The sequence below is a fragment of the Enhydra lutris genome, unplaced genomic scaffold (genome assembly GCF_002288905.1).
Source record: "Enhydra lutris kenyoni isolate GAN:26980312 unplaced genomic scaffold, ASM228890v2 scaffoldscaffold6, whole genome shotgun sequence".
Classification (NCBI taxonomy): domain Eukaryota; kingdom Metazoa; phylum Chordata; class Mammalia; order Carnivora; family Mustelidae; genus Enhydra; species Enhydra lutris.
This window is the reverse complement of record NW_019154090.1, coordinates 14,411,376-14,432,681: the sequence shown is the minus strand read 5'-3', so window position 1 is coordinate 14,432,681 and position 21,306 is coordinate 14,411,376. Positions and strand designations below refer to the sequence as shown.

The following is a 21,306-nucleotide window of genomic DNA, read 5'->3' as shown; positions in this document are numbered from 1 at the left end:
GGGCCTGCCCTGCTGCTGGGCACCACACTTAAAGGGGCAGGGCGGGACTCACTGTGGGGCCAGGCAGCTCTCCTGAGCTATAATAGGCTCTTCCTTCCATTTCCCAAGTCCTTTCAGACAAAAATAAGATGGTCAGGACTGGACTCTGGTCCCTTTATTGAGACTGAGGGGCCAGTGGGTCCATCCAAACAAAAATAAATTTCTCTCCCCAAAGCCTGCCTGCAGGCTAGGGCACCCAGCATGTCCTGGCCGGGGCCCATGGCTGTCCCCTAAACCCAGCAGCACAGGTCTGGCTCTCTCAGAGTGACAGGATACTGGCTGCTCAGTGTCCAGAGACCCTAGGTGAAACAGGGAAGGGAGTCCCAGCGGGTCCCACTCCCCCCACACCCCCAGCATGGCTGGCCCCAATATCCACAGTGTGTGTTGGGCCCTTGGGGCTCAGTCGTCGGTCAGGGTGATGACGTCGTACTCGATGCCCTGGTGCTGCAGCTGTTGGATGTGTTCAGGCGCTGCCTCTTCTGCACCAAACAGGCCCTGGGCTTGGGCCATGGCAGCATCAGCCACTGCTGCCAGGGGAGGGGAGAAGACGGTGAGCCTGAGGCCCCAGAAGCTCGTCCTGGGTCCCCATGGGCGTCAGGCTCCCGCCCCGTACCTGTGACAGCTGAGTGTGCAGCGGCCTCCAGCTGGGCCTGTGTGACCAGCTGCTGGCCTGGGGACACAGGCACATACTGGATCTAGAGTGGAGAAACCAGTGAGATACGGCCTTGGAGAAGCTCTGCCTGTGCCCCAGCCCCATCTGACCCACCCCCCAGAGGCCCTACCTGGGACTCCTGAAGGAAAGGGGCCCCTTGTTCATACTGGATGTGTGTGATCTGGCCTTCCTGTACCTGCAGAGGGGAAGGCAATGTGGTGATTGAGGAGGCTGTACACCCTTCCCCAGCCCTCCCCTGCCCAGGCCCGGCCTACCTGGATGTGATGGCCCTCTGGAACCACCACGTATTCCTGGGGGAGCAGGTGCTGGACTCCATCCTGGGAGATGATGTACTGTACCTGGAGAAGGGTGGAGAGGAGGCAGGTGTGGAGGCCTTGCTGAATTGGGAGCTTAGCAAGGAAGACTGAGCAGGGGGCCAGGGTCACCCGCCATCAACAATGGCGGCCGCAAGCGCGAACCCAGGGAGCGGTGGTTTGGAAAGCATGGTTCCTCCCTGAAGTGGGGCCTGGGGGCAGGCGGAGGGAGGGCAGTGCTGGCGGAGGTGCTCACCTGGTTGTCGGAGGTCACCAGGTGCTGCACTGTCTGGCCGTCTGCGGTGGTGATCTCCTGGATGTAGGTGGCTTCTTCCTGCCAGGACCAAGCCAGCTCCAGCCTCGACTGTGTGCCCCCACCCTGGCCCGTGACTTCCCAGCCCAGGCGCTCACCTGATTGGTCACGGTCTGCTCTTGGGCCACAATGATGTGTTCCTGGCCTAGTGCCTGCTGCAGCCGCTCTGGGCCCAGGACCCCGTGGCTGGACTGGAGTGCAGCTGAGCAGAGAGGGGAGGGTGCTCACACAGGACTCGGGTGAAACCTGACGTACCCTGGCCCCCCCACGCTGGTCCCCCAGGGGCAGCTCACTGTGCAGTGTGGCCAGCGTCTCGTCGTCACTGTTCAGGATGATGGTTTGGGTGGGGGTCCGGGCTGGGGTCCGGGCAGTCGGTGTCCCCGTCTTTCTCCCATCAGGACTGTGCAGCCGCTGGATGTGGAACTTGAGATGCCCGTTACGGTTGAAGCTGAGGGGGGCGGAGAGCAGGCTCAGGGGCAGCCCCATCACGCATGCCTAGCAGCCCCCGCCTGCCTGTCCCTGGCCTCACCGCTGCCCGCAGAGGTGGCACGCGAAGGGTTTCTCATTGGTGTGGGTCAGCATGTGCCGCCGCAGGTCCTTCTTGTTCTTGGAGGCAAAGCTGCACTGGCTGCACTGGTGGGGCCGCAGGCTTGAGTGCTGCGCCATGTGGGCCTGGAGAAGGGGCAGAGGCAGGGGCGCTGGCTGGGGGACCACTTGGCACCACACAGACAGAGCTGTTGGGGAACCTGTCTGCAGGTGGGGACGAGCTGTGTAAGTACAAACCAGACCAAGATCTGGCGCTGCTGTGTACAGAGAGAGGAACAAGTCCCAGGGCCCGTCGTTAGGTCACTCAGAAAATCCTGTCCCTGCTCCCAGACTCCGTTTACCCCCGTGTAAACACGAGATAGATGTTCAGACGAGGGGACCTCTGAAGGGCTCTTCCAGCCCTGACGTTCTAGGGTTCTGGGCCCTGCTCCCCTCACTGAGCTGCTGTAAGGATTCAGTGCACAGTTGGATCTAGAAACGATAATCCTTGCGGGGAGGACTCCCGTGCAGAACCTGCCCTCCTCGCCTTTTCCACACTGTCTCCACCACCTCCCTTGTACCTTGAACGCTCTCTATTCCAGACAACTGGCATTTCCCTAAGCATGCCTCCTGCCGCCCCCCACTGTGCCTCTGCCCCCTCCCTGGCCCGGGTTGGCCAGCGTCAGCACCCCAAGTCCACATGACCCGGTCCCTGTCTGCTCTGCCGCCTGTAGTCTGTTCACAGCACACACACTGTTGGCATTAGTCACCCTGTCTGGATGGGTTCCCCACCAGACTGAGCCCCCCAAATGATGAGACCTTGTGGAGTCCTCTCTGACCCTAAAAGGGAAAGAGGGCCTGGCTTGGGCGGGGGCGGGAGAGTTCAGTTAAGCTCTGTTACACAAGTGGCCAAATGAGTGCCAGGGGAGGCATGGGGGGCGGCACCTACCCGGACCTCAGGCCACTGGCGGGCACTGAAGGAGCAGTCGGGGCACTTGAAGGCACTAGGCCCAGCATGGGCCCGTTTGTGACTCTCCATCTCTGCTCGGCCAGGGAAGGCCTCAGCACAGATCTTGCAGGAAAACTTCTTCGATGAGGCCGCGGCTGCAGCTGGTGGTGATGGTGGTACTCCCAGGCTCAGGGCTTTGCTGGCCGCAGAAGGTGGGGAGGCAGAGCCCTGGGGGTCTCCCACCCTGTGAGTCCTGGCTGGGGACGGGGGCTCAGGGCCGTCTCTGGGCAGCCCCGCACACTGTAGCAGGGGCCACTTGGCTCCGGAGGCCAGGGAATCCGGACTTGGGAAGGAGATGGAACCATCCGCAGTCAGCTGTAGAGAGACGGGGGAGCATGAGGTACTGAGGAAGATGGGGGAAGGCTGGGACATGGGGAGGGGTCGGTACCCCAAGCCTCACCTCGATGTGGTGTAGCTGGGTTCCATCAGCTGCCATGATGTAGTGGGTGCCGGCTTCTTTCAGGGTGTCGCTCACAACCACAGCCTGGGCTGCCTCCCCTGGGGGCTCCTCGCTGTGGGCACCGAAGAGCGGAGGAATGAATTCTAATGGGATGGAAGGCCACAGGAGTCCCCTTCCCCAGGAAAGTCATCAAAGGAGGGGTGACTGCCACCACAGGTGGACTCCCTGGTTTGAATTCCGGCTCTCCCCTTTTCCAGCTGAACCTCAACAGTCTCTTCCATAAACGGTGACTATAGGTCCAACGTACTGTCCTGCACCAGCAGTAGTCATCGGGCTCCGCTTAAGGGCGGGGCGGCAGTGAGGCCGAGAGCCCAGGGGTCCAGGCCAGTCTGGCCAAGTGCGGCTACAGGAGGGCCGGTGGGTGGAGTGGGGAGGCAGGGCCAGAAAGTCCCCAGAGACCAAGAGCAGATGGCAGACGCTGAGACCGGGCTGCCCGCCGGCTGCCCGGGGATCCAGATTCCCATCCCAACCGCACACTGTGGCGCTACAGTGCTTGCATTAAACGCTTTCTCAGACGGCCCAGGAGTCCAGTGAGCATACAAATATTCCTGCCCTGAACTTGCTCTGTGTAGAGGAAGCCGTGTGCAGCTGCCAGGCCTCTGGTGCCAGCGAGGAGCCGGAGTTTGCTTCGAAGCTCAGGACTGGACAGCCCCTCAGGGATCACCCAGAACAGAGAGCACATGACTCTAGAACCAAGGGGTCGACGGCTCACTCACTGCCCGTCTGACCTTAAGCAAGTCAGAGAAACGTGGACCTCACGAGAATGGTTTAAGTGAGTCCCCAAACATTCAGTGCCTGGAACACCTAAGTGGCCAAAGAACAGTAGCTTCCAATCTCCTGAGAAAGACAGGACTCCTGTGGCTCATTGTGTTACGTGTGTTAGGATTTTTGCCTCCAGCCAACAAGGCTCGGGTGGGCAGAGCCCTCCTCTGAGGCCTCCCGGCGCACCTACCAAACTAAAGGGGCCTTGCAGGCAGCAGGTCTCACCTGTAAGGCGTGCCAGGAGCCGATGTCCCCTCCTCCATAGGGGGTGCTGTGATGACGCTGTAGCCAGTCCCACCGAACGGGCCAGGTGCCAGGGTGATCTGCTGTAGGTCAGGGGTGCCTAGCTGGCTCTCCGCTGCCACGCTGCCTCCCGGCTCTGCCACATGGAGGGTTACCACCTGCGGAGTGGCCCCTGCTGGGGAGGGCTGCCCACCAGGGGATGCCAACTCTGCTTCCACATCCTCGGACTTCACCACAGCCACCTGTAACAGACCCGCTGAGTGTCAGGAGCAGGGGCTGTGGCAGAGGGGCTGGTGCTCAGGGCCCTTCTCTACCTCGTGGCCTCAAAGCTTGCCCACACTCAGTGCTGCCACCACTCATTTGTACAGTCCCAGCCGAGTGTTCTTCCTAAAGCACCCTCTGGCTCTCCAAGCCCCACCTAGCAACTGGGAATAAACTTAGCAAGACCAGGATAGTGCGACACCGCCCTCCAGGGGCAGCTGGGCAAGTCTGCAGACATTCGTAGGTCTCACACTTGGAATGGGGCCGGTACTGGCACCCTGCGGTTATCTGTCAGGGATGCGGCTAACCAGCCCACAATGAACAACAGCACAGCGGCTCCCGCAACAAAGAACTATCTGGCACAAAAGGCCAAGATTGAGAAATCCTAGGGTAAAGGGACAAGTGGCAAACCATTTTAGAAAAAAAAGAGCTTGACCTCACATCTTACTCCAAAGTCTGCTTCAAATGGATCAAAAATTGAAACGTAGTAAGAGGAAAAAACCTCTAAAAATATGAAGAGAAAATGTGGATAAGTATTTTTATGACCTGGGGTGGGATTTTTTCTAATCAGCAAAACAAACCATAAACTGAAATCAGAAAACAGAGAAATGTGGTATTTAACAATGCATACAAGAGTGAAAAGTCTCCTTCATACGTAAAGAGCCTCTGCAAAGTGATAATAAAAAGACCAACAGGGGCAGCTGGGCGGCGCAGCTGGTGAAGCGTCTGGCTCTTGGTTTCGGTTTGGACTGTAATCTTGGAGTCGTGGGACTGGACTTTATGTGGGACTGGACCTCATGTCGGGCTCTGGGCTCAGTAGGGAGTCTGTTAAGGTTTTCCTTTCCCTCTGCAACCCCATGCCTCATGCACATTCTTGTGCTCTCAAATAAATAAATCTTAAAAAAAAAAAAGACTAATAGGAAAACTGATACAGGACACAAACATGTCAGTCAGAGAAGAAATAAATGGTCCATGAACATATAGAAAGTAGTTCAATCTCGTTTATGGCCTCAAAATTATAAATTAAGGCCATGAGGGGCATCTGGCTGGCTTAGTCAAGGAAGCATGTGACCCTTGATCTCAGGGTTGGGAGTTTAAGCCCTACGATGATCGGGTATAGAGACTACTTAAATTAAAAAAAAAAGACCATGAAATATACTTCTACTGTGTAGAAGATATTTATAAAGACTGTAATCCCAGGGTCCTGGGATCGAGCCCCACATCGGGCTCTCTGCTCCGCAGGGAGCCTGCTTCCTCCTCTCTCTCTCTCTCTGCCTGCCTCTCTGCCTACTTGTGATCTCTGTCTGTCAAATAAATAAATAAAATCTTTAAAAAAACAAAAAAAAAAGACTGGAGACACCCAGCACCCAGTGCTGGCAAAGGTGCAGGGACACATACTCTAGTAGTAGCAGTCACAGAAACTGGCATATCTCTATGAGGCTTCTTACCTTCAGACCCACCAATTCTACTTCTAGGAGACTTTTTTTTAAACTAAAAAATGTCTAGGAGCACGTGAAATATACACGCACTAAAGCACTGCCTTTGATTAATGAGAAACTGGAAACAACCAACCAGTAAATGACGGCATGAACGTAACAACATGGGGATGATGGGATGATGTGGAGATGTATCGCGGCAGTGGTGGAGAGAGGAGGTGTGCAGGCCACAAGCCAGACCATGCCTCATGTACGGAGTGAAGAAAAGTGGGCTGTGGATGAGCATGAGTTGTGTGATCCCATTTTTTTAAAAGATTTATTTATTTGAGGGAGAGAGCACGTGTGCATGTATAAGCGGGAGGGGCAGAGGCAGGAGAGAGAATCTCAAGCCGACTCTGAGTTGAGCACGGAGCCCAATGCGGGGCTCAATCTTCTGATCCTGAGATCATGACCTGAGCTGAAACCATGAGCTAGGATGCTGGTGCTTAACCGACTGGGCCACCCAGATGGCCCTGATGATATCATTTTTTTAAGGAACACAATGTCTCTGTGTTAGTGTGTAGTACATGGACGAAACTGGAGAAATGCTTACTAGCCCATTTACAGAGGATGGGGAGAGATGTTAAGGACTTTCACTTTCTGTATAGAACATTTCCTAATGTCCATTTTGTTTTTTTCTCAAACACACCTATTTTTGTAATCAGGGGCGGGGAGGGGAAATGTTATGCGCTGGCGCGGGAGCAGCAGACAAGGCAATAGAACAGAATGCATGGCAATCGACATCATTATAAAGGTGACATCTGCAACCACTGGGGAAGATTATTTCATATACTGCACTGGATAACTTTTGGGAAAAAAAGTAAAGTTAGTCCCCTACCTTTTTGCATACACCAAAAATAAATTCCAGGTGGAGTAAAGACTTAAGTGTAAAAAATGAAACCCTAAGAAGAAAATACAAATGAACGTTCGTATAATCTTGGGGTGAAGGAGGCCTTTCTAGGAAGGATATCAAAGGCAAAAACTATAAAAGACAGATTGAACTATCTAAAAATGTGCAACTTCTATGTACCCCCAAAGGCACCCCTGAAATCCTAGGAAGCGCTCCAGGTCTGACACCAGGCTCCCTCTTGCACAGAGTTTTGTCTTGTCTTCTAGCCCCCCAGTGGCACGTTTAACATCAAACACAGATTCTGCATGTTTTCACAAGGCTCGGGCAGGGAGGTAGCAGGGGCTAAGAAAGCGCTCCCTGCCTCAGAAGAGGGGGGCGGGCGGGGTAAGAGCGACCCCAGGCGGCTGGGCGGAGGGAGGAGTTCCGATGAGCTGGGGGAGGATCTGCGGGGCTGGAGGTGCAGCGGAGAGAGGCTAGAGCGGAGACAGCCCGGGAGCCTCCCGGCTGTGCCAGGTGTCACCGGCTGAGGGCGCCAGGCTAGATGGGAAGCTGGCCTGGACCCACCACACAGGAAGGCTGCGGAGCTGGGACACCGGCGCCGACCAGGGCCTCCGGAGCCACAGAGGCGGCGCTAACGGGCGCCGGCAGAGGTCACGGGGACGCGAGCTGAGCGAGAGCTCCTCTGACCTCCCTGGCCCAGGGGAGCCCTCTCCTCCACGTTTGCTCCCGGGGTTTTGGTGGACCGTCTTCCGGGCTAAGCGGGGGTGCCCTGAGGGCTGGCCTCGAAGGCGGCCCAGGGGCGGCTCACCTGCAGGGCTGTGCCCCCCAGCTCCCGCTGGGTGCTCATGTTCAGCAGCAGGTCCAAGGCCGTCTGTGTGGCCATTGCCGTGGACTCCTCAGCGCCTGGGTTGGGGGAGACGGGAGCCTGAGAGCTGGCCACCGCCCCCTCTCCCTCCGCGGGGGCCCCAGCGCAAGCCTGGCCGCTGCCCAGATCCCCAGGCCCCCACCTTCCCCCAGAGCTCACCTTGCTGGTAGATGATAGTGGCGCCACCAAGCGTGTCAGAACAGAGCAGAGGGGGGGTCTCGGGTGCCTGGAAAGGTGCTGCTTCTGGGGGAATCTGCGGGGTGGGGATGTGGCCAAGCCTGAGAGGGGGCAGCTCGGAGGCAAGCACCGGTTGCCAAGCGCCTCCTACGGGTCGGGCGCTTTACATGCGTCGGCTTGTTTCGTCTCCACACAACTACGTCTCAAGGGATTTCTCAGCTCAGCGCAGACCCAGGCTCAGAGAAACAACGGGCTACGATGCCACCAGTAGTAAGTAGCAGAACTAGGATCTGAACACAAGGCTGACACCTGAGCTTGTGTTCTACCCGCACATAGTGGTGGTCCATCTTTTGAGGCAGGGGAGGGGGAAGCAATGTTCTCAGCTATGATACTACTTTCTGGCCTGCCTTGCAGCTAGGTAGTGTGGCCTTGTGGCTAAGCAGGGGCTTCTGGTTAAGTTCACTGGGAAGACAGATGGGGAGATGGCAGGCTTCCTTTCTGCCTTTCTCCCATCCCTTCCTCCTGCTTCTTGCCTGGGATGTGGCTAGAAGGCTGGAGCTCCTGCAGCTATACTGGACCATGAGGCAACCACAAAGATGGAAGTCGTATGCCTAGGATGGCTGGGAAAAAATATTGACAGAGCTTGGTCCCTGATGACTGACCATGGAGCTGCCACACTAGCTCTGGGCTGCTGACCTTTGGGTTCATTTCTGAGAGAATGATAAGCTACTACAGTTAAGCTACTGAAGTCTCATTCTCTATTTCTAGCCGTGGAAAGCCACTCCCACTGTGAGCTTATTAGGGCTGATAGGTCTGTGACCTCATTGGCTCTTTACCACAATCGGAGAGGTGGGGACCATTTTGTTGTCCCCAACATGCCAGTGAGGATGCTGGGGATGGGAGAGGTGACGGGACAGTGTCATCCTGGCCCATGCCCCACGCCCAGTACCCTCTGTTGGCTGCCTGCTTGGCTGAGCTTACCTCAGGAGGGCCCGGGGAGCTTGGGGGTGGTCCGGGGGCCGAGCTGTGCTGCTGCTTTAGCTCCTCAATCTGCTGCAGAGAGAAGAAGGGGCGACGGCGGGAAGGGGGCTCCTCAGGGTGGCGCCGTCCCCACTCCTCAAAGCTGCTGGCGTGTCGGCAACGCACGTGCAGGCGCAGGTTCTTCTTGTGCCGTGTGCTGAAGTGGCAGTATTCACAGGCAAAGGGCTTGGCCCCTGTAGGCACAGGCAGACAGACGCTTGGGCTTTCCCACCCCGCACCCCCAGGGCAGGAAGCCTTCCATGGGCCCCCAGGCCTCTCCAGCTGTCTCCCCACCAGTGCTGCGCACCCTAGCTTGTTCTGGTGGCCAGGGCCAGACGGGAACCGGGCCCACCCTCCACACTCACAGCCTTCCTTGGAGAGTCCTAGTTTCACATCACAGGACCACACACTTCTCTTATGAATCATTGCCTCCAGGTAGACAGGAATCTGGCCCCCAGGCGTGTCTAATTTCCCCCAGTGTGACCATCAGAGGCACAGGCCCCAAGGAGGATTAAGAACCAACTGTTTCATGCACCTTCTGCATGCGTGAGGACGGGGCCCCCGTCAACACGTCTCCCATCCGGTACCCAGCACAGATAGGGCTCAGGGAGCAGAGCTCACAGCCAAGGAAGGCTCAGACCGGGCAAGGTGGGCCATGACCATGCAGAGAAGAGCTGGCTGAGCTGAGTTGTAGGGGGGAGATTCCCTTACAACCGAGCAGCCGAGGCCACCCTCACGGCAGGAAAGGGGCTGCTGGTGGGACAGGGGCTGCTGAGGTGGAGGAAGAGGACAGCACTGAGGCTGCGACTGTGGGCAGGGTGAGTGGAGGGCTCACCATGGGGGGGGGCTGGCCTGACCTGTGTGCTTAACAGCCACATGGGAGAGCAGGAAGTCCTCCCGGAAGGTGCGGTAGGGGCAAAAACTGCACTTGAATGGCTTGTCACTGACATGGGACAGCTGGTGGTTCAGTAGAGCCTTCTTGTCCTCACAAACAAACTCACAGAACTCGCACTTGAACCTGGCGGTGGTGAGAGGGAGGGAAGCTCAGCAATTACATGGGGCGCTGGGGCGGGGTGCTCCAGCCCTGGGGCCCCCTCCCTCCTCGGGGATATACCTGCGGTTGGCAACAGCTTGGATGTGTGTGAGCAGGTGCATCTTGAAGGTGTAGCGCTTCTTAAAGGACTTTCCACACTGTGAGGGGTCAGTGAGTTAGATGGGGGACTGTCCCGGGAGACCCCTTCACCCTGCCCCCAGCTCTTGGCCCCAGCCACCTTGTCACACATGTGGGGTTTCTCGGTGCTGTGTGTCTTCATGTGCTGTGTGAGTCTCTTCTGCATCGGATAGATACGGCCACACACAGGACAAGGGAAGGAGCTCAGCTTTGGGGCCTGGGAAGGGACAAGAAGGGACCAGATGAAGAAAGGAGGAGGAGGAGGAGAGAGGAGGAGACCTCACTTCCTGCCCCCACCCTCACAAGCAGCCCTCAAGCAGGCTCCCTTCCTGGGCCAGGGTCCCGGACTCACCGGATCTGGCCTCTTCTTCCTGGGGGCAGAAAGGCATAGGAGTCAGACCATTGCTTCCCCAAGTCCACCTCAAACCTTCTCACATTGACCGGACCCACCCTCAGCTCTGAGTGTTTCTAATGCCCAGCCAAGCCCTTCTCTCAGAGCAGGGTTTCCCCAAGTGGAGTTCGCTAGGAAATGCTAAGAGGCATGCTGTAAATAAATTCTAGAATGGTGCCTTCTTCCTTTCTTTGTCACAAAATGAAATGTGCATTTTAAAGCCCTGAGAAGTCCTGCAGAAAGAGTTAGTGAAACAGGTGTTTGAACTGATGTCCATAATTTTACCTCTCCCCTGCCTGCCCTGCCTTTTTTAAAGAAAACCATAAGCATCATAGAGAGCAGGCTTTCCCACAAGCACATTTTCAAAGTCATTTTCCTGGGGCACCTCAGTCGTTGAGCGTCTGCCTTTAGCTCAAGTCATGGTCCCAGAGTCCTGGGATCCAGCCGTACATCGGGCTCCTTGCTCGGCAGGGAGCCTGCTTCTCTCCCTCTCCCACTCCCCCCTACTTGTATTCCCTCACTGTGTCTCTCTCTGTCAAATAAATAAATTAAAAAAAAAAATCTAAAAAAAAAGTCCCTGTCCTCGTGAACTACTGTGTCCAGCCTCAGCTCACACAGCACACCAAGTGGAGTGAGCGCTTTCCTGAAGCTGCAGATCTAACGACACCTCGGTGAGCAGTCTCAGGGCCCCTAAGGATTCGTTCCTCCGCCCAGCTGTCCTGTGTCTGCTCTGTCCGTGCTCTGAGAGCTGGGAGTCTACAAGACCTTTAGATGATTTCCTGAACTCCTTTAGGTAGCCCCTCAACAATGACTGTCCCGATCTTACAAAGCACGCGGCAGGGAAGAGATGGGACAAGAGCCCTCCAGGCCCCCATACTGCTCTGAGCCAAGTGAGCTGGGATGAACGGCCTTATCTTTCTGCTGTCTGTAAGTGCTGCCAATGGGGTGGCCCAGGGCAGGTGCTCAAGTAAGGGGGAAACACGGTGATGCTGGGCCTCTGCTTCCCGCCCTGGCCCATTCCCCTGGCCTGTACAAACTGACCGGTCTCGACTGTGCACAGCTGCGTGACGGACCACGTCCTTCCGGTAGACACTGGTATAGCTGCATTCATCACACTTGTAGGGCTTACTGCCCATGTGATTGAACATGTGTTCCTAGGATAGAGGGGAACGACAGTGGGCTGGGTTTGCCCTCCCCTGTACCCTCAACCTGTGCCCACAGCCTTAGGGCTGCCGTGGGCGCAGGCTCACAGAACGAGGGAGCTGGAGCCTATTAGGGCTGGGGACTCTCCCCAATAAGGGCACCTACTCTGCGCTAGGCCCTATGCTGGCTCACCATGTGAGATGGAGGCTCAGAGGGAAGTAACCTTGGCCCCGAGTGACTTGGTGACTGCCAGAGCTTGGAGCCAAGCCCAAGTAGCACGGCTCCAGAGCCTATGCCCTCCCCGCCACCCCAGGGACAACCATCCTCCAGCAGGGTTTTGGGAACAACTTCCAGGCCATAGGGCCCTGTCTTGAGGAAGGACTGTGTGCAGAAAGCAGAGGGGCTCTGGCCTGTGCTTCAGGTACCCCCTACTGCGCTCGAAGGCCAACTCTCTGCCTTACTTTGGCCAGGCTAAGCCACAGATTCCTGGGTCAGTCGAATGGGAAAGTTGATACCCGCAACCTCTCCAGGCTGCATGGGCACAGAACTTGAGCATGTCTACCATGCCCTGGTAAAACGGCTTAGGGCTGCAACCAGCCCACTGGCACCTTAGGTAAATGATATAAAAAGGAACTCGTTTCTTGAGACACATTACTGCCATCTACTGGGAAACTTTCTAACATACTAAACCAGACAGAACCAGGCTTTATTGTCATCCACCCATATGTGTGGTGGTGATCAAGTAAATCTCTGCTATCTGCACTGGGCACAGCACCTCTGAGGATGTGACACCACTACACAGTGTGCAGCCTGCACAACTGCCCATGCCGCCCACATCTGAACTTCAGCGCACAGCGGCACACCACTGTACGTGCCCTGCAGAGGAGCAGGAGGGCCCCGCCAATGGCCTGTGAGCGACACTCCATCTTGGCACTGCCCTCCATCCCAGTGCCCCCACCCCCATGCTGCGTACCTTGAGTGAGGACCAGCGGCGGGAGCGATAGCTACACTGCAGGCACCTGAAGAGCTGGGGGTCCCCGGCCTCGTGGGAGTTGACGTGGAAGCGCAGGTCCTCATGGGACAGGAAGCGGGAGCCGCAGATGCGGCACAGGAAGGGCCTCAGGAGCGGTTTGGGGGACTTGTAGTAATACCTGCCAGGAGGGCACAGGGGAGAGTCTGGCTGGGCTGCGCCCCTGGCTGTCTCCCCTACCCCCATCCCTGCTCTACATACTTGCGGTATTTCTTGCCTAGGAAGCGCCTGGAGGGCCGGCCACGGCGGCGGGGCGGGGCAGCAGCCTCATCCTGGCAGGAGGGGACCGAGTTCTCCGCATCTGACTGGCTCACACCGGGGTCCACGGGGGCCCTGTCGGCCTTGTCCAGGGCAACCAGGCATCCTGGGCCCGATGAACTGGGAGCCTCGGGGTCTGGGGGCTCTGGAGGGCTCTGTCCACTCTGGGAACTCACTAGAGGCTCTCCTTCCACACCTGCCATGGACATGGTCGCAAATCAGCTACGGACACACCAGGCCAGATGCTGACAGGTGTGCCAGAGGCCAGCCAGAATATCTCCCTAAAACATGGTCACAAACCGCTGATGGGGACGTCGGGTCACCGGACAGGTGCAGGTGGCCCGCAGTTACCAACTAGCACAGCACAACCCCCGCCCAGCAGTCTGCAGCATCAGCAAAAGAGCTGGGACCTCCCTGTTGAGAGACCCGTGTACTGCTTGAGCCTGTACACGGGAATTCCGTGCGTCCTCAGGCAAAGCCGCTGCCCTGAGTCTCATTTTCTCATCTGGCAAGTGGAGATGATGACTGCTGCGCTAGTGAGCTCACATTCTAGAGTCTGGGAGTGACAGCAGGTACTTTAACATTGGTTTTCCCTAGGGAGGCTGGCAGGCTGGAGGGCAGACAGGAAGAAGAGAGGAGATATCATATCACTGTACATAATAAGAACCTCTAGAAGTCTGAGCAATCTGAATGTTACCTATTCAAAAACATCAGCAGCATTCCAATGTAACATTTTAAAAGTTATCTATTTTTAAATTTTTATTTATTTGTCAGAGAGAGCACAACCAGGCAGAGCAGCAGGCAGAGGCAGAGGGAGAAGCAGGCTCCCTGCTGAGTCAGGACCGCCCCCCCCCCAATGTGGGACTCGATCCCAGGACTCTGGGATCATGACCGGAGCCGAAGGCAGCCACTTAACCAACTGAGCCACACAGGGCATACCTCAATGCAACAATTTAAGAATGAAAAGTGATCTAGGGACACTTGGGTGGCTCAGTCGGTTCAGTGTCTGGCTTTGGCTCAGGTCATAATCCCAGGGTCCTGGGATGGAGCCTCCCACTGGGCTCCCTGCTCAGCGAGGAACCTGCTTGTCCCTCTTCCTCTGCCTCACTGCTCCCCTGGCTTGTGCTCCCTCTCTCGCTCACTCTCTCTTTCTCAAATAAATAAATAAAATCTTTTAAAAAGAAAATGAAAAGTGATCTAGTCAATCCTGGTGACATTCTGTTTCTTGACAGGGGTGCTGGCTATACAGCGGTATTCCCCTTGTCAAAATTCCCTAAGCTGGGCACTTAGGATATGTGAGCTTTCCCATACAGATATTAATAAGGTTTTTAAAATCTCATTTTTAAAAGGATGCTAAAAAAAATGTAAGAATCTGCCCTAGAATGCATATACAGAAACAGCTGCCGTGTATTTTTGTGTCTTTATACCTTAGAGCAATCCTGAAAGGCAGGTGCTATCACCTCCATTCATCAAAAGGCAACAGGGGATTCAAGAGGCAAAGTCACATGCTGTGAGTCACATAGCCAGTAGGTGGCAGAGCCATCATGCCCATGGGGCTTTCCAGTCCACAGCTTGTAATGCTCCAAGTCAGGGCTCCCTAGACACAGTTTTAGGTCTCAGACTGGTTCTCATTTCAGTAATGATACTTAAAATTTATCTTCTGGGGCGCCTGGGTGGCTCAGTGGGTTAAAGCCTCTGCCTTCGGCTCAGGTCATGATCCCAGGGTCCTGGGATCGAGCCCCACATCGGCCTCTCTGCTCGGTGGGGAGCCTGCTTCCCTTCCTCTCTCTCTTCCTGCCTCTCTGCCTACTTGTGGTCTCTGTCAGATAAATAAATAAAATCTTTAAAAAAATTAAAAAAAATAAAATAAAAAATAAAATTTATCTTCTATCTTCTTAGTTCAGTTATAAAAGTTCCAACTTCTCCTGTGCTGTGACACCTTACCACTTTACCAATGAGGAGCCTATCACTTCTTAACTCAGGGTTTCTCCAGCTCGGCGTCTGAAAGGGCTGGCCCGTTACGAGGAGGCCTGCAGGTCTCCTAGGTTTGCTATGTGCTCCCCTGCATGGCACACTTGGTCCCCAAGGCTCTACAGAAGGTGGACAGGTGGCCCCACCTACGACCAACTGTCACCACCTGGGAGGTCCGAGGTCTCTAGCCGAGGCAGCTTCCGAGGCCGGCCAGGTCTCCTTCGGGGTCTTGGCGTACTGGGAGTAGGGCGCTGGGGCCGTAGCTGCCGGCCCCGGGGCTCATCCTCAGCCGGATTGTAGTCACTGTCCTCTGTGGGGACCACAAGAGAAGGTGGGGATCAGTCCTGGGCCCGTCCTTTCAGGCCTGACCCCTGGCCCGGTTTCCCTGGGAAGAGGCTCTCTTCCCATCCCTGCCTGCTTCTCCTCCAAGCCCACCAACCAGTTGATGCCTCCTTCAGAAAGCCCTCCTGACCTCCCACTGGCTCTGAGTGCCTCTAAGCCCCTGTAATCCTTTCTCTGCACTTTCCCAGACTCCTGCCACTAACTCAGTGCCACTGCATGAACTAGAAAAACATGCCCCTTCCTTAAGACACTTTACAGCCATTGTTAGAAAATAGTTGGAATAAACATTCAAATCTACAAACTCTGATGACGATGCTCTCCAGTGCAGGAGCCACTAGCCATATGTAATTATTGAGCACTCATGCTTGGTCTACACTGAGACACTGGATTTCCAAAAACTAGTATAAAAAGAGGAAGTAAAATATCCCACTGATAATTATGATTAAGCTTCATTTTATCTTCTAACCTTTTTAAACATAGCTACAAAGAAAGTACACGTGGCTGGTCTTCTATTTCTGTTGCACAATTGTGAATGTGGCCCTCTTAGATGTGGTGCTTTTTTTTAGTGCACAGCCTGCACAACTGCACACAGAGATCCTGACCCCAATGCCCCAACTTCTGTCCTATACCGGAGGCACCTGCATGGCTGAACCTGTGCCGGTTCCTCTTTCCCAGCCCTCCACGTGGGCCAGATGCAGCTAAGTATTTGGAGATGGGTATGGTAGTGGCACACCTGGGAGCCACAGTGGCCTACCCTCTAAGTCATCGATGGCGCCGGCATCAACGATGTCATCATCATCTTCCTCCTCTGGCCCCTCTTCCTCCCGGGTCTTGGCTGAGGTGCCCCACTTCCGCAGACGCCCCTTCTTCCCAGCTGCAGCTGCCGCTGCTGCAAAGATCAGAGAAGCTTTGCCACATCTGGGTCTCGGCCCTCCACCCCAACCCATGCAGCCCAGCCAGCGAGGCAGCTATCGGTGCACCTGGTCGGAAGTGCCGCTCCCGCATGTGGCGCAACAGTGTGGCTTTGGTGCTGCTCCGGTACTGGCACATCTTGCACTTGAACTGCTGGACCACCACCACCTCCATCATGGCCTCCAGGCTCTGCAGGTCTGGCTCCTCGGTGCCAGAGCCTGGGGGTAGCTGCGTGGGGGAGCCAGGTCTACCCTGTGCCTCCTCCGGTGGCTCCAGGCACGTGGATGTGGGGCCATCAGCCAGGGCCTCGATGGCTGCCAGGCTGTGGGCCAAGGTGGAACTGGACATCGGCGAAGCCATGGGGGCACCTGCGGGTGGGTGAGGGAATCAGAGGAGAAGGGAAACAGAGGGATAGGTGGGCCACGAGTGACAGCTGTCCCACCCAGGCAGGACCAGGGATCCTAGGACCCAACTCCCCCGAGAGGAAGCAGCGGACAACCTGCCAAGATCACACAGCGTGTTTGTGGAGGAGCCTCCCTCTCCAGCTCCCTCACTCACTGCAGGGCTCCCCGGGGCTGCTGCCCAGGGTCTTACCATCGTCTGGGCCCTGCAGGATCAGGTACCGTGCCATCTCAGCCCCGCCATCCTCAGCACTGGTTACGGTGATACAGCCTGGGCAGAGATGGGGGAGGGGAGTCCCAGCTGACAATGGCAACTGTCACTGTCCACACTCATTCTGGCTCACCTGCACCAACTACAATCCTGCTGCGCTGCCCTGCCCCGCCCGAGCCTCACGTGCACCCTGTCCTTGCCCGTGCACCCCTGCCCAGAGCAAGGCTATAGGGAGGTCTGGTGTGACAGGCTGGCCGAGCAGCTGGCTCACCATCGCACAGATGCCACGGCTACCCCAGCTGCCCCACCTCTGACCTTTAACTAAAACCTGGAAAGTCCCCCTCCCTGTCTCCAAACTCCCCCAAGGTCAAGGCCTAGCCCCTTTACCACTTTCTCAGGGTTGGCTTCCCACATGACCCCAAGGCTTTTTGAAGTCTGTGGACTTTATATACACCACTGATAATAGAGGGTACAGTGTGGTAAATCACGAGTACAGACTCTCACAAGCTCCCCTCCGAGCCTGTGGTCCCCGACCTGCTGGTCTCAGTGGGTCCTCTGTACCTGAGACTTCTCTTCTAGGCTGTGAGGATGATAGCACCTATCTTTTGGGGTTACCAAGAGAATTAATGAGGTACTGTATGTAAAGTACTTAGAGAAAACCCCAGTACATAGCCAGGTATTATAGTTTCCATGTTCATTCAGTGTTTATCAATGCCAAGCACGATATGACAGTGTTTCCAGAAATCTTCACCTCATTTACCACTATGAGACAGGGGCTACTGTGTCCATGTGACACACTTAGAGCGATAGGGTTATCTGCCTAAGTTTGCACAGCTGGCTTGACTAGACCCCGCAGGAAAGCCCGATGGGCTGACTCTCGCTGCCTCTGTGGGACTCACTTGGGATTAGGTCCGGCCCAATGGTGGACTCGATGATCTTGTCGATGGCTGAGCCCAGGTCTGAGGAAGAAGCCGTGCAATCGGACACCAGCATGTTGGGGTCTGGGATTGCGCTGGAGTGCACCAGGGCTGGGGGGCCACCTGTCACCCCTGCCACTGGCCCATGGGACACAGAAGATGAATCAGGCAGGTAGCCATGGGGCAAGGGGTCTGTGCTCGAGCTGCTCTCAGATACTTCCTCCTGGGTGACAGGAAACAAGGAGAGAGGAATTTCAGGAGCCGTGATGGGGCAAGGCAGTCGCCTGCCACCCACTAGATCGACCTCCGTGGCCCGAAAACATGGTGAGTGGAGCCATCCATATCGTCAGGCCCACTGATGACTGGCAGATGCCTCTCAGTCACAGAGCCACCAAAGAACAAGTTCCAGGGTCTCCAACTCTGCTCAGGTAAGAGGCCCCATAATCCCCACACCTACACAACAGCCTGGCAGAGCTATTTTCACGGAACTTTTGAATTAGCTCTTCCCTCTGCCTGAAATGCTTCTCAGCGTTGCACCATGGCTGATTCCTACCCAGCCTTCTCACCACCATTTAGCTGGTACCTCTTCTAGGAAGTTAACCCTGACCCCCAGGCCAAAGGAGGACCTCTCTGTCCTGGGTGCTACAGTCACCTGTGTCCCCTCATCATGGTTCCCTCTGTAGTGTAATGTCTCCTAGGTCAGACTGTACTTTCCATAAGGGCCAGGCCCACATCTGTCTTGTTCCCTGCTGTATCCCCAGAGTTCAGCACAAGCTGGGCACATGATAGGCCCATCTCTGCTGAATTAACAAAACCCTTGGACCCCAAAAGGGAGTCCATTTTTGTTCAGCTCTATACTGTGATGCCTTGGAAGTCATTCATTATCTTGCAGGTAATAAGAACAGTAATGGGTAATACTTCCTGAATGTGTACTATGTGCTGAGCACTGTTTTAATTGCTTTGCATGTATTAATTCATTTAATCCTCACAAATACCCTATTGAGGCAGATATATTTATCCCTTCCCTCTTTACAGATGAGAAAACTGAGCTAGAAGTAGGGTAGCTTGTCCAAGATCAGAGAGCCAGGAGGAAATGATAAAGGTTTCACAGAACGTGTCCAAGAGTACTCCCTCTGAGGCCAGTCTTCCTGCTCCATTTTATAGACAGAAGAATGAGGCTCCCGGTGAATCAGAGGCGGAGCCAAGACTTGAAGCAGGACAACTGCATCTCAAAGAGTGAGGACAGTAGGTAGTGGAGTGGATAAGACTACAGCTTAGATTTGAATCCTGGCTCTGTCGGCTCTCTGTGCCTCGGTTTCCTTCCCTCTAGATGTGCAAGAGTTATATATACCCCTTACGAGGTATGAGGCTTAAATGAGAAAATCCATGTTAGGGGCTTGGCGAGGTGCCTGACACACGATACACCAAAAACAAGTATTAGTTACAAGCCAGCCTTTCTGGCTGCTTCCCTTGGCTGCCAGGCATGCTGCCCGCGGTCCCTGCCTCCACCCACGCCGGCCAGCAAGGTCCATACCAGAGAGCTGCTGCCGCGGTCGGAGCTTTGCCCCACGCCAGAGTCGTCGGCCTCCGCCGGCCCCCGAGCGGCAGCGGCATCGCTGCTGTCGGCCGACACCGCTTCAGAGGTGCCCACGCCCAGGCCGCTCTCAGAGGGCTCCTCGGGCCGGCCAGGACCAGGGGCCGCGTCGCTACTGCTCTCCACCTCGTTCTCCTCCATTGGCTCGGGGAGCCGCCTGACAGCGAGGCCCAGGATCTGGATCCTTCACTCTGCGAGAGGAGGTGACGCGGGCTGGAACAGGTGGGCCTCCTCCCCGGCCCGGGCAACCACGGCCCACCCAGCTGCGCCCGTGTGCCCATTTTGCAGGTGCAAAGACTGAGTCTCCGACGGGGAGGGGCTTTCTCGTGTACCGAGAGACAGGAGCCTCGGGAAAACAGGACCGAGAAGCCTGGCCTCCCAGTCTGGAGCCCTTCCCCGTCCCCGATAGGGTGGTCAATGGCCGGTAATCTTGACCCTCCTCGTCTCTCCTCCATGACTCCCGCAGCGTGGTTCGCTCTAAGAGCCCGCTCCGAGCTCAGTGGTTTAGCCCTTCGGCCCCCCGAGTTCCCCCGGGTGCGGGGTCGGTGGTACAGCCCGCAGGCCCCCTGGGTCAGTGGCTCGCTCCCCCCTCCCCTGGTTCCCATGCGGAGGGGGCTGACAGCGACGGTCCCGGGGCCTGGCGACTCGGGGCTGTCCCCGGCGCTGCCTGTGCTCCAGGCCCGACGCCATCTTGTGGCGGCGCCGGGTTTCCGCTCAGGCAAGTGCGAGAGCGACTAAAGGGCCTGGACCCCGGGGCCCTGTTCGGACAGCCCCGCCGGCCCGGGAGCTCGCCGCCGGCTATCCCCGCAGTCTGCCCCCACTTCGCGGCAGGGTGCAGTGGGGCGACCTGATTCTACCCGATGCTCACCTGACGCTTTCGTAGCCGCACTCCTCTCCGACTCCGGCATCGACGAGGTCGCCATCCTCTTTCCCCCGCTGCGGAGGGACCCGTCGGTCCACCGTAGGCCGGAACTACTTCCTACGCCGACCCAGAGAAAGACAGCTTTCCGGTGTGTCAGAAGTTTGTCCTGAGGCCTCAGAACCATGGCCCAGTCCGGAGAGAGTCTAGTATTTTATATGTTGTGAAGTATGGGTGACAGAGTCCGCGATGGATTGGGGACTACTTTCTGTCTTGGCGGAGGGCTACACTGGGAGTGGTTATGTGACGTCACTGCTGGGTCCCTTCCCTAGGCCGCAGGGTTGGGCGCGGCGAAGGCTGCCCTACGGCCTGGGGGCGTGGCCCTCAGCGGCCTGACCACGCCCCTCCCGGAACAGCTACTAAGGGTGTGAGGCGCAGGGGAGGTTTTGACTTGGCCGGAGAGGAATAAACATTAGTCATTTCGTTTGGCTCAGGACTGATGACTTAACGCTCTTATCGAGCCTAATCGAATCCTTCCTAATTAGGTTTGATGTGTCCTGGGAGGAGGGGAACATACAATCCTTGTACAGATGGGAAACTGAGGCCCGGAGATGGGAAGTGGCTGGTCCAAAGTCACATAAGGGCACTCCGGAGGCAAGTGCCAGTGGCTAGATTTGGGGAAATGCAGAGAAGTCAATACCCGGCCCTTAGTGAACCTTAGTCATACGTATTTGTTGGCATTAGTAGAGCTGGAGGTCGAGACATCCTTCACAGCCCTGCTTTGCAGCCCTTCAGGTTTGCCGCTCTTCTGATGCCGCAAATGCCATCTTTGGCACTACTTTCTTTTTTTTGGCACTACTTTCTGTTTAAGCCTATATATCATTTTGTGAGGGAGCTTGGTGCCTTGTTTTGTCCTTAAATCTGTGTTACATGAGTTATTTTCTTCAACTGAAAAATATAAATGGGTCGAGGGGAGGAAGACTTCAAAAAACTGTTAAAAAAAATCAACCCTATCTAAAAAGGCAAAGTGTGCTTCGAGCTGTTATAATTTGTGTGTACTTGAGTATGAGGGGGTTTCCCTGGTCCTTTACTAGAAGCAGGTCTTCATAGGGGGGATAGAGCATCAGACCTCTGGATGGGC

At 56.0% G+C, this 21,306-nt stretch overlaps 1 protein-coding gene across 4 annotated transcripts; it reads right to left on the bottom strand.

The window, feature by feature from the left end:
* Positions 1-139: 139 nt before the first annotated feature.
* LOC111141615 (zinc finger protein 335) lies at positions 140-20,275 on the bottom strand. Of its 4 annotated transcripts, none has more exons than XM_022494309.1 (28): positions 20,175-20,275; positions 19,247-19,497; positions 17,695-17,935; positions 16,778-16,855; positions 16,252-16,551; positions 16,026-16,160; positions 15,096-15,239; positions 12,902-13,154; positions 12,644-12,821; positions 11,569-11,681; positions 10,489-10,507; positions 10,237-10,353; positions 10,080-10,156; positions 9,823-9,983; positions 8,927-9,159; positions 7,928-8,021; positions 7,712-7,806; positions 4,300-4,559; positions 3,253-3,364; positions 2,793-3,167; positions 1,848-1,990; positions 1,612-1,766; positions 1,417-1,520; positions 1,262-1,339; positions 967-1,050; positions 822-887; positions 653-734; positions 140-566 (listed from the first exon to the last, which is right to left on the bottom strand). In XM_022494309.1, exons 2-28 carry the CDS (start codon positions 19,445-19,447, stop codon positions 439-441), a joined length of 4,026 nt encoding a protein of 1,341 aa, XP_022350017.1. In that variant the 5' UTR covers positions 19,448-19,497; positions 20,175-20,275; the 3' UTR covers positions 140-438. The 4 variants fall into 4 exon arrangements, with proteins under 4 accessions (XP_022350017.1, XP_022350016.1, XP_022350019.1 ...); XM_022494308.1 differs by lacking the exon at positions 20,175-20,275 and adding an exon at positions 19,639-19,920; XM_022494311.1 differs by lacking the exon at positions 20,175-20,275 and having other exon boundaries at positions 15,093-15,239; positions 16,026-16,178; positions 19,247-19,921.
* Between the last annotated feature and the right edge of the window lie 1,031 nt (positions 20,276-21,306).

What these genes read in the sequence shown, in the direction of transcription:
- LOC111141615 (XM_022494311.1), bottom strand. Translation starts at nt 19,447, where the DNA reads ATGGAGGAGAACGAGGTGGAGAGCAGTAGCGACGCGGCCCCTGGTCCT. An exon ending in ACCGCGGCAGCAGCTCTCTG is followed by an intron (nt 17,936 to 19,246) that starts GTATGGACCTTG and finishes CCTGTCACCCAG; the next exon opens with GAGGAAGTATCTGAGAGCAG. An exon ending in TGCACACTCAGCTGTCACAG is followed by an intron (nt 567 to 652) that starts GTACGGGGCGGG and finishes CTCCCCTGGCAG; the next exon opens with CAGTGGCTGATGCTGCCATG.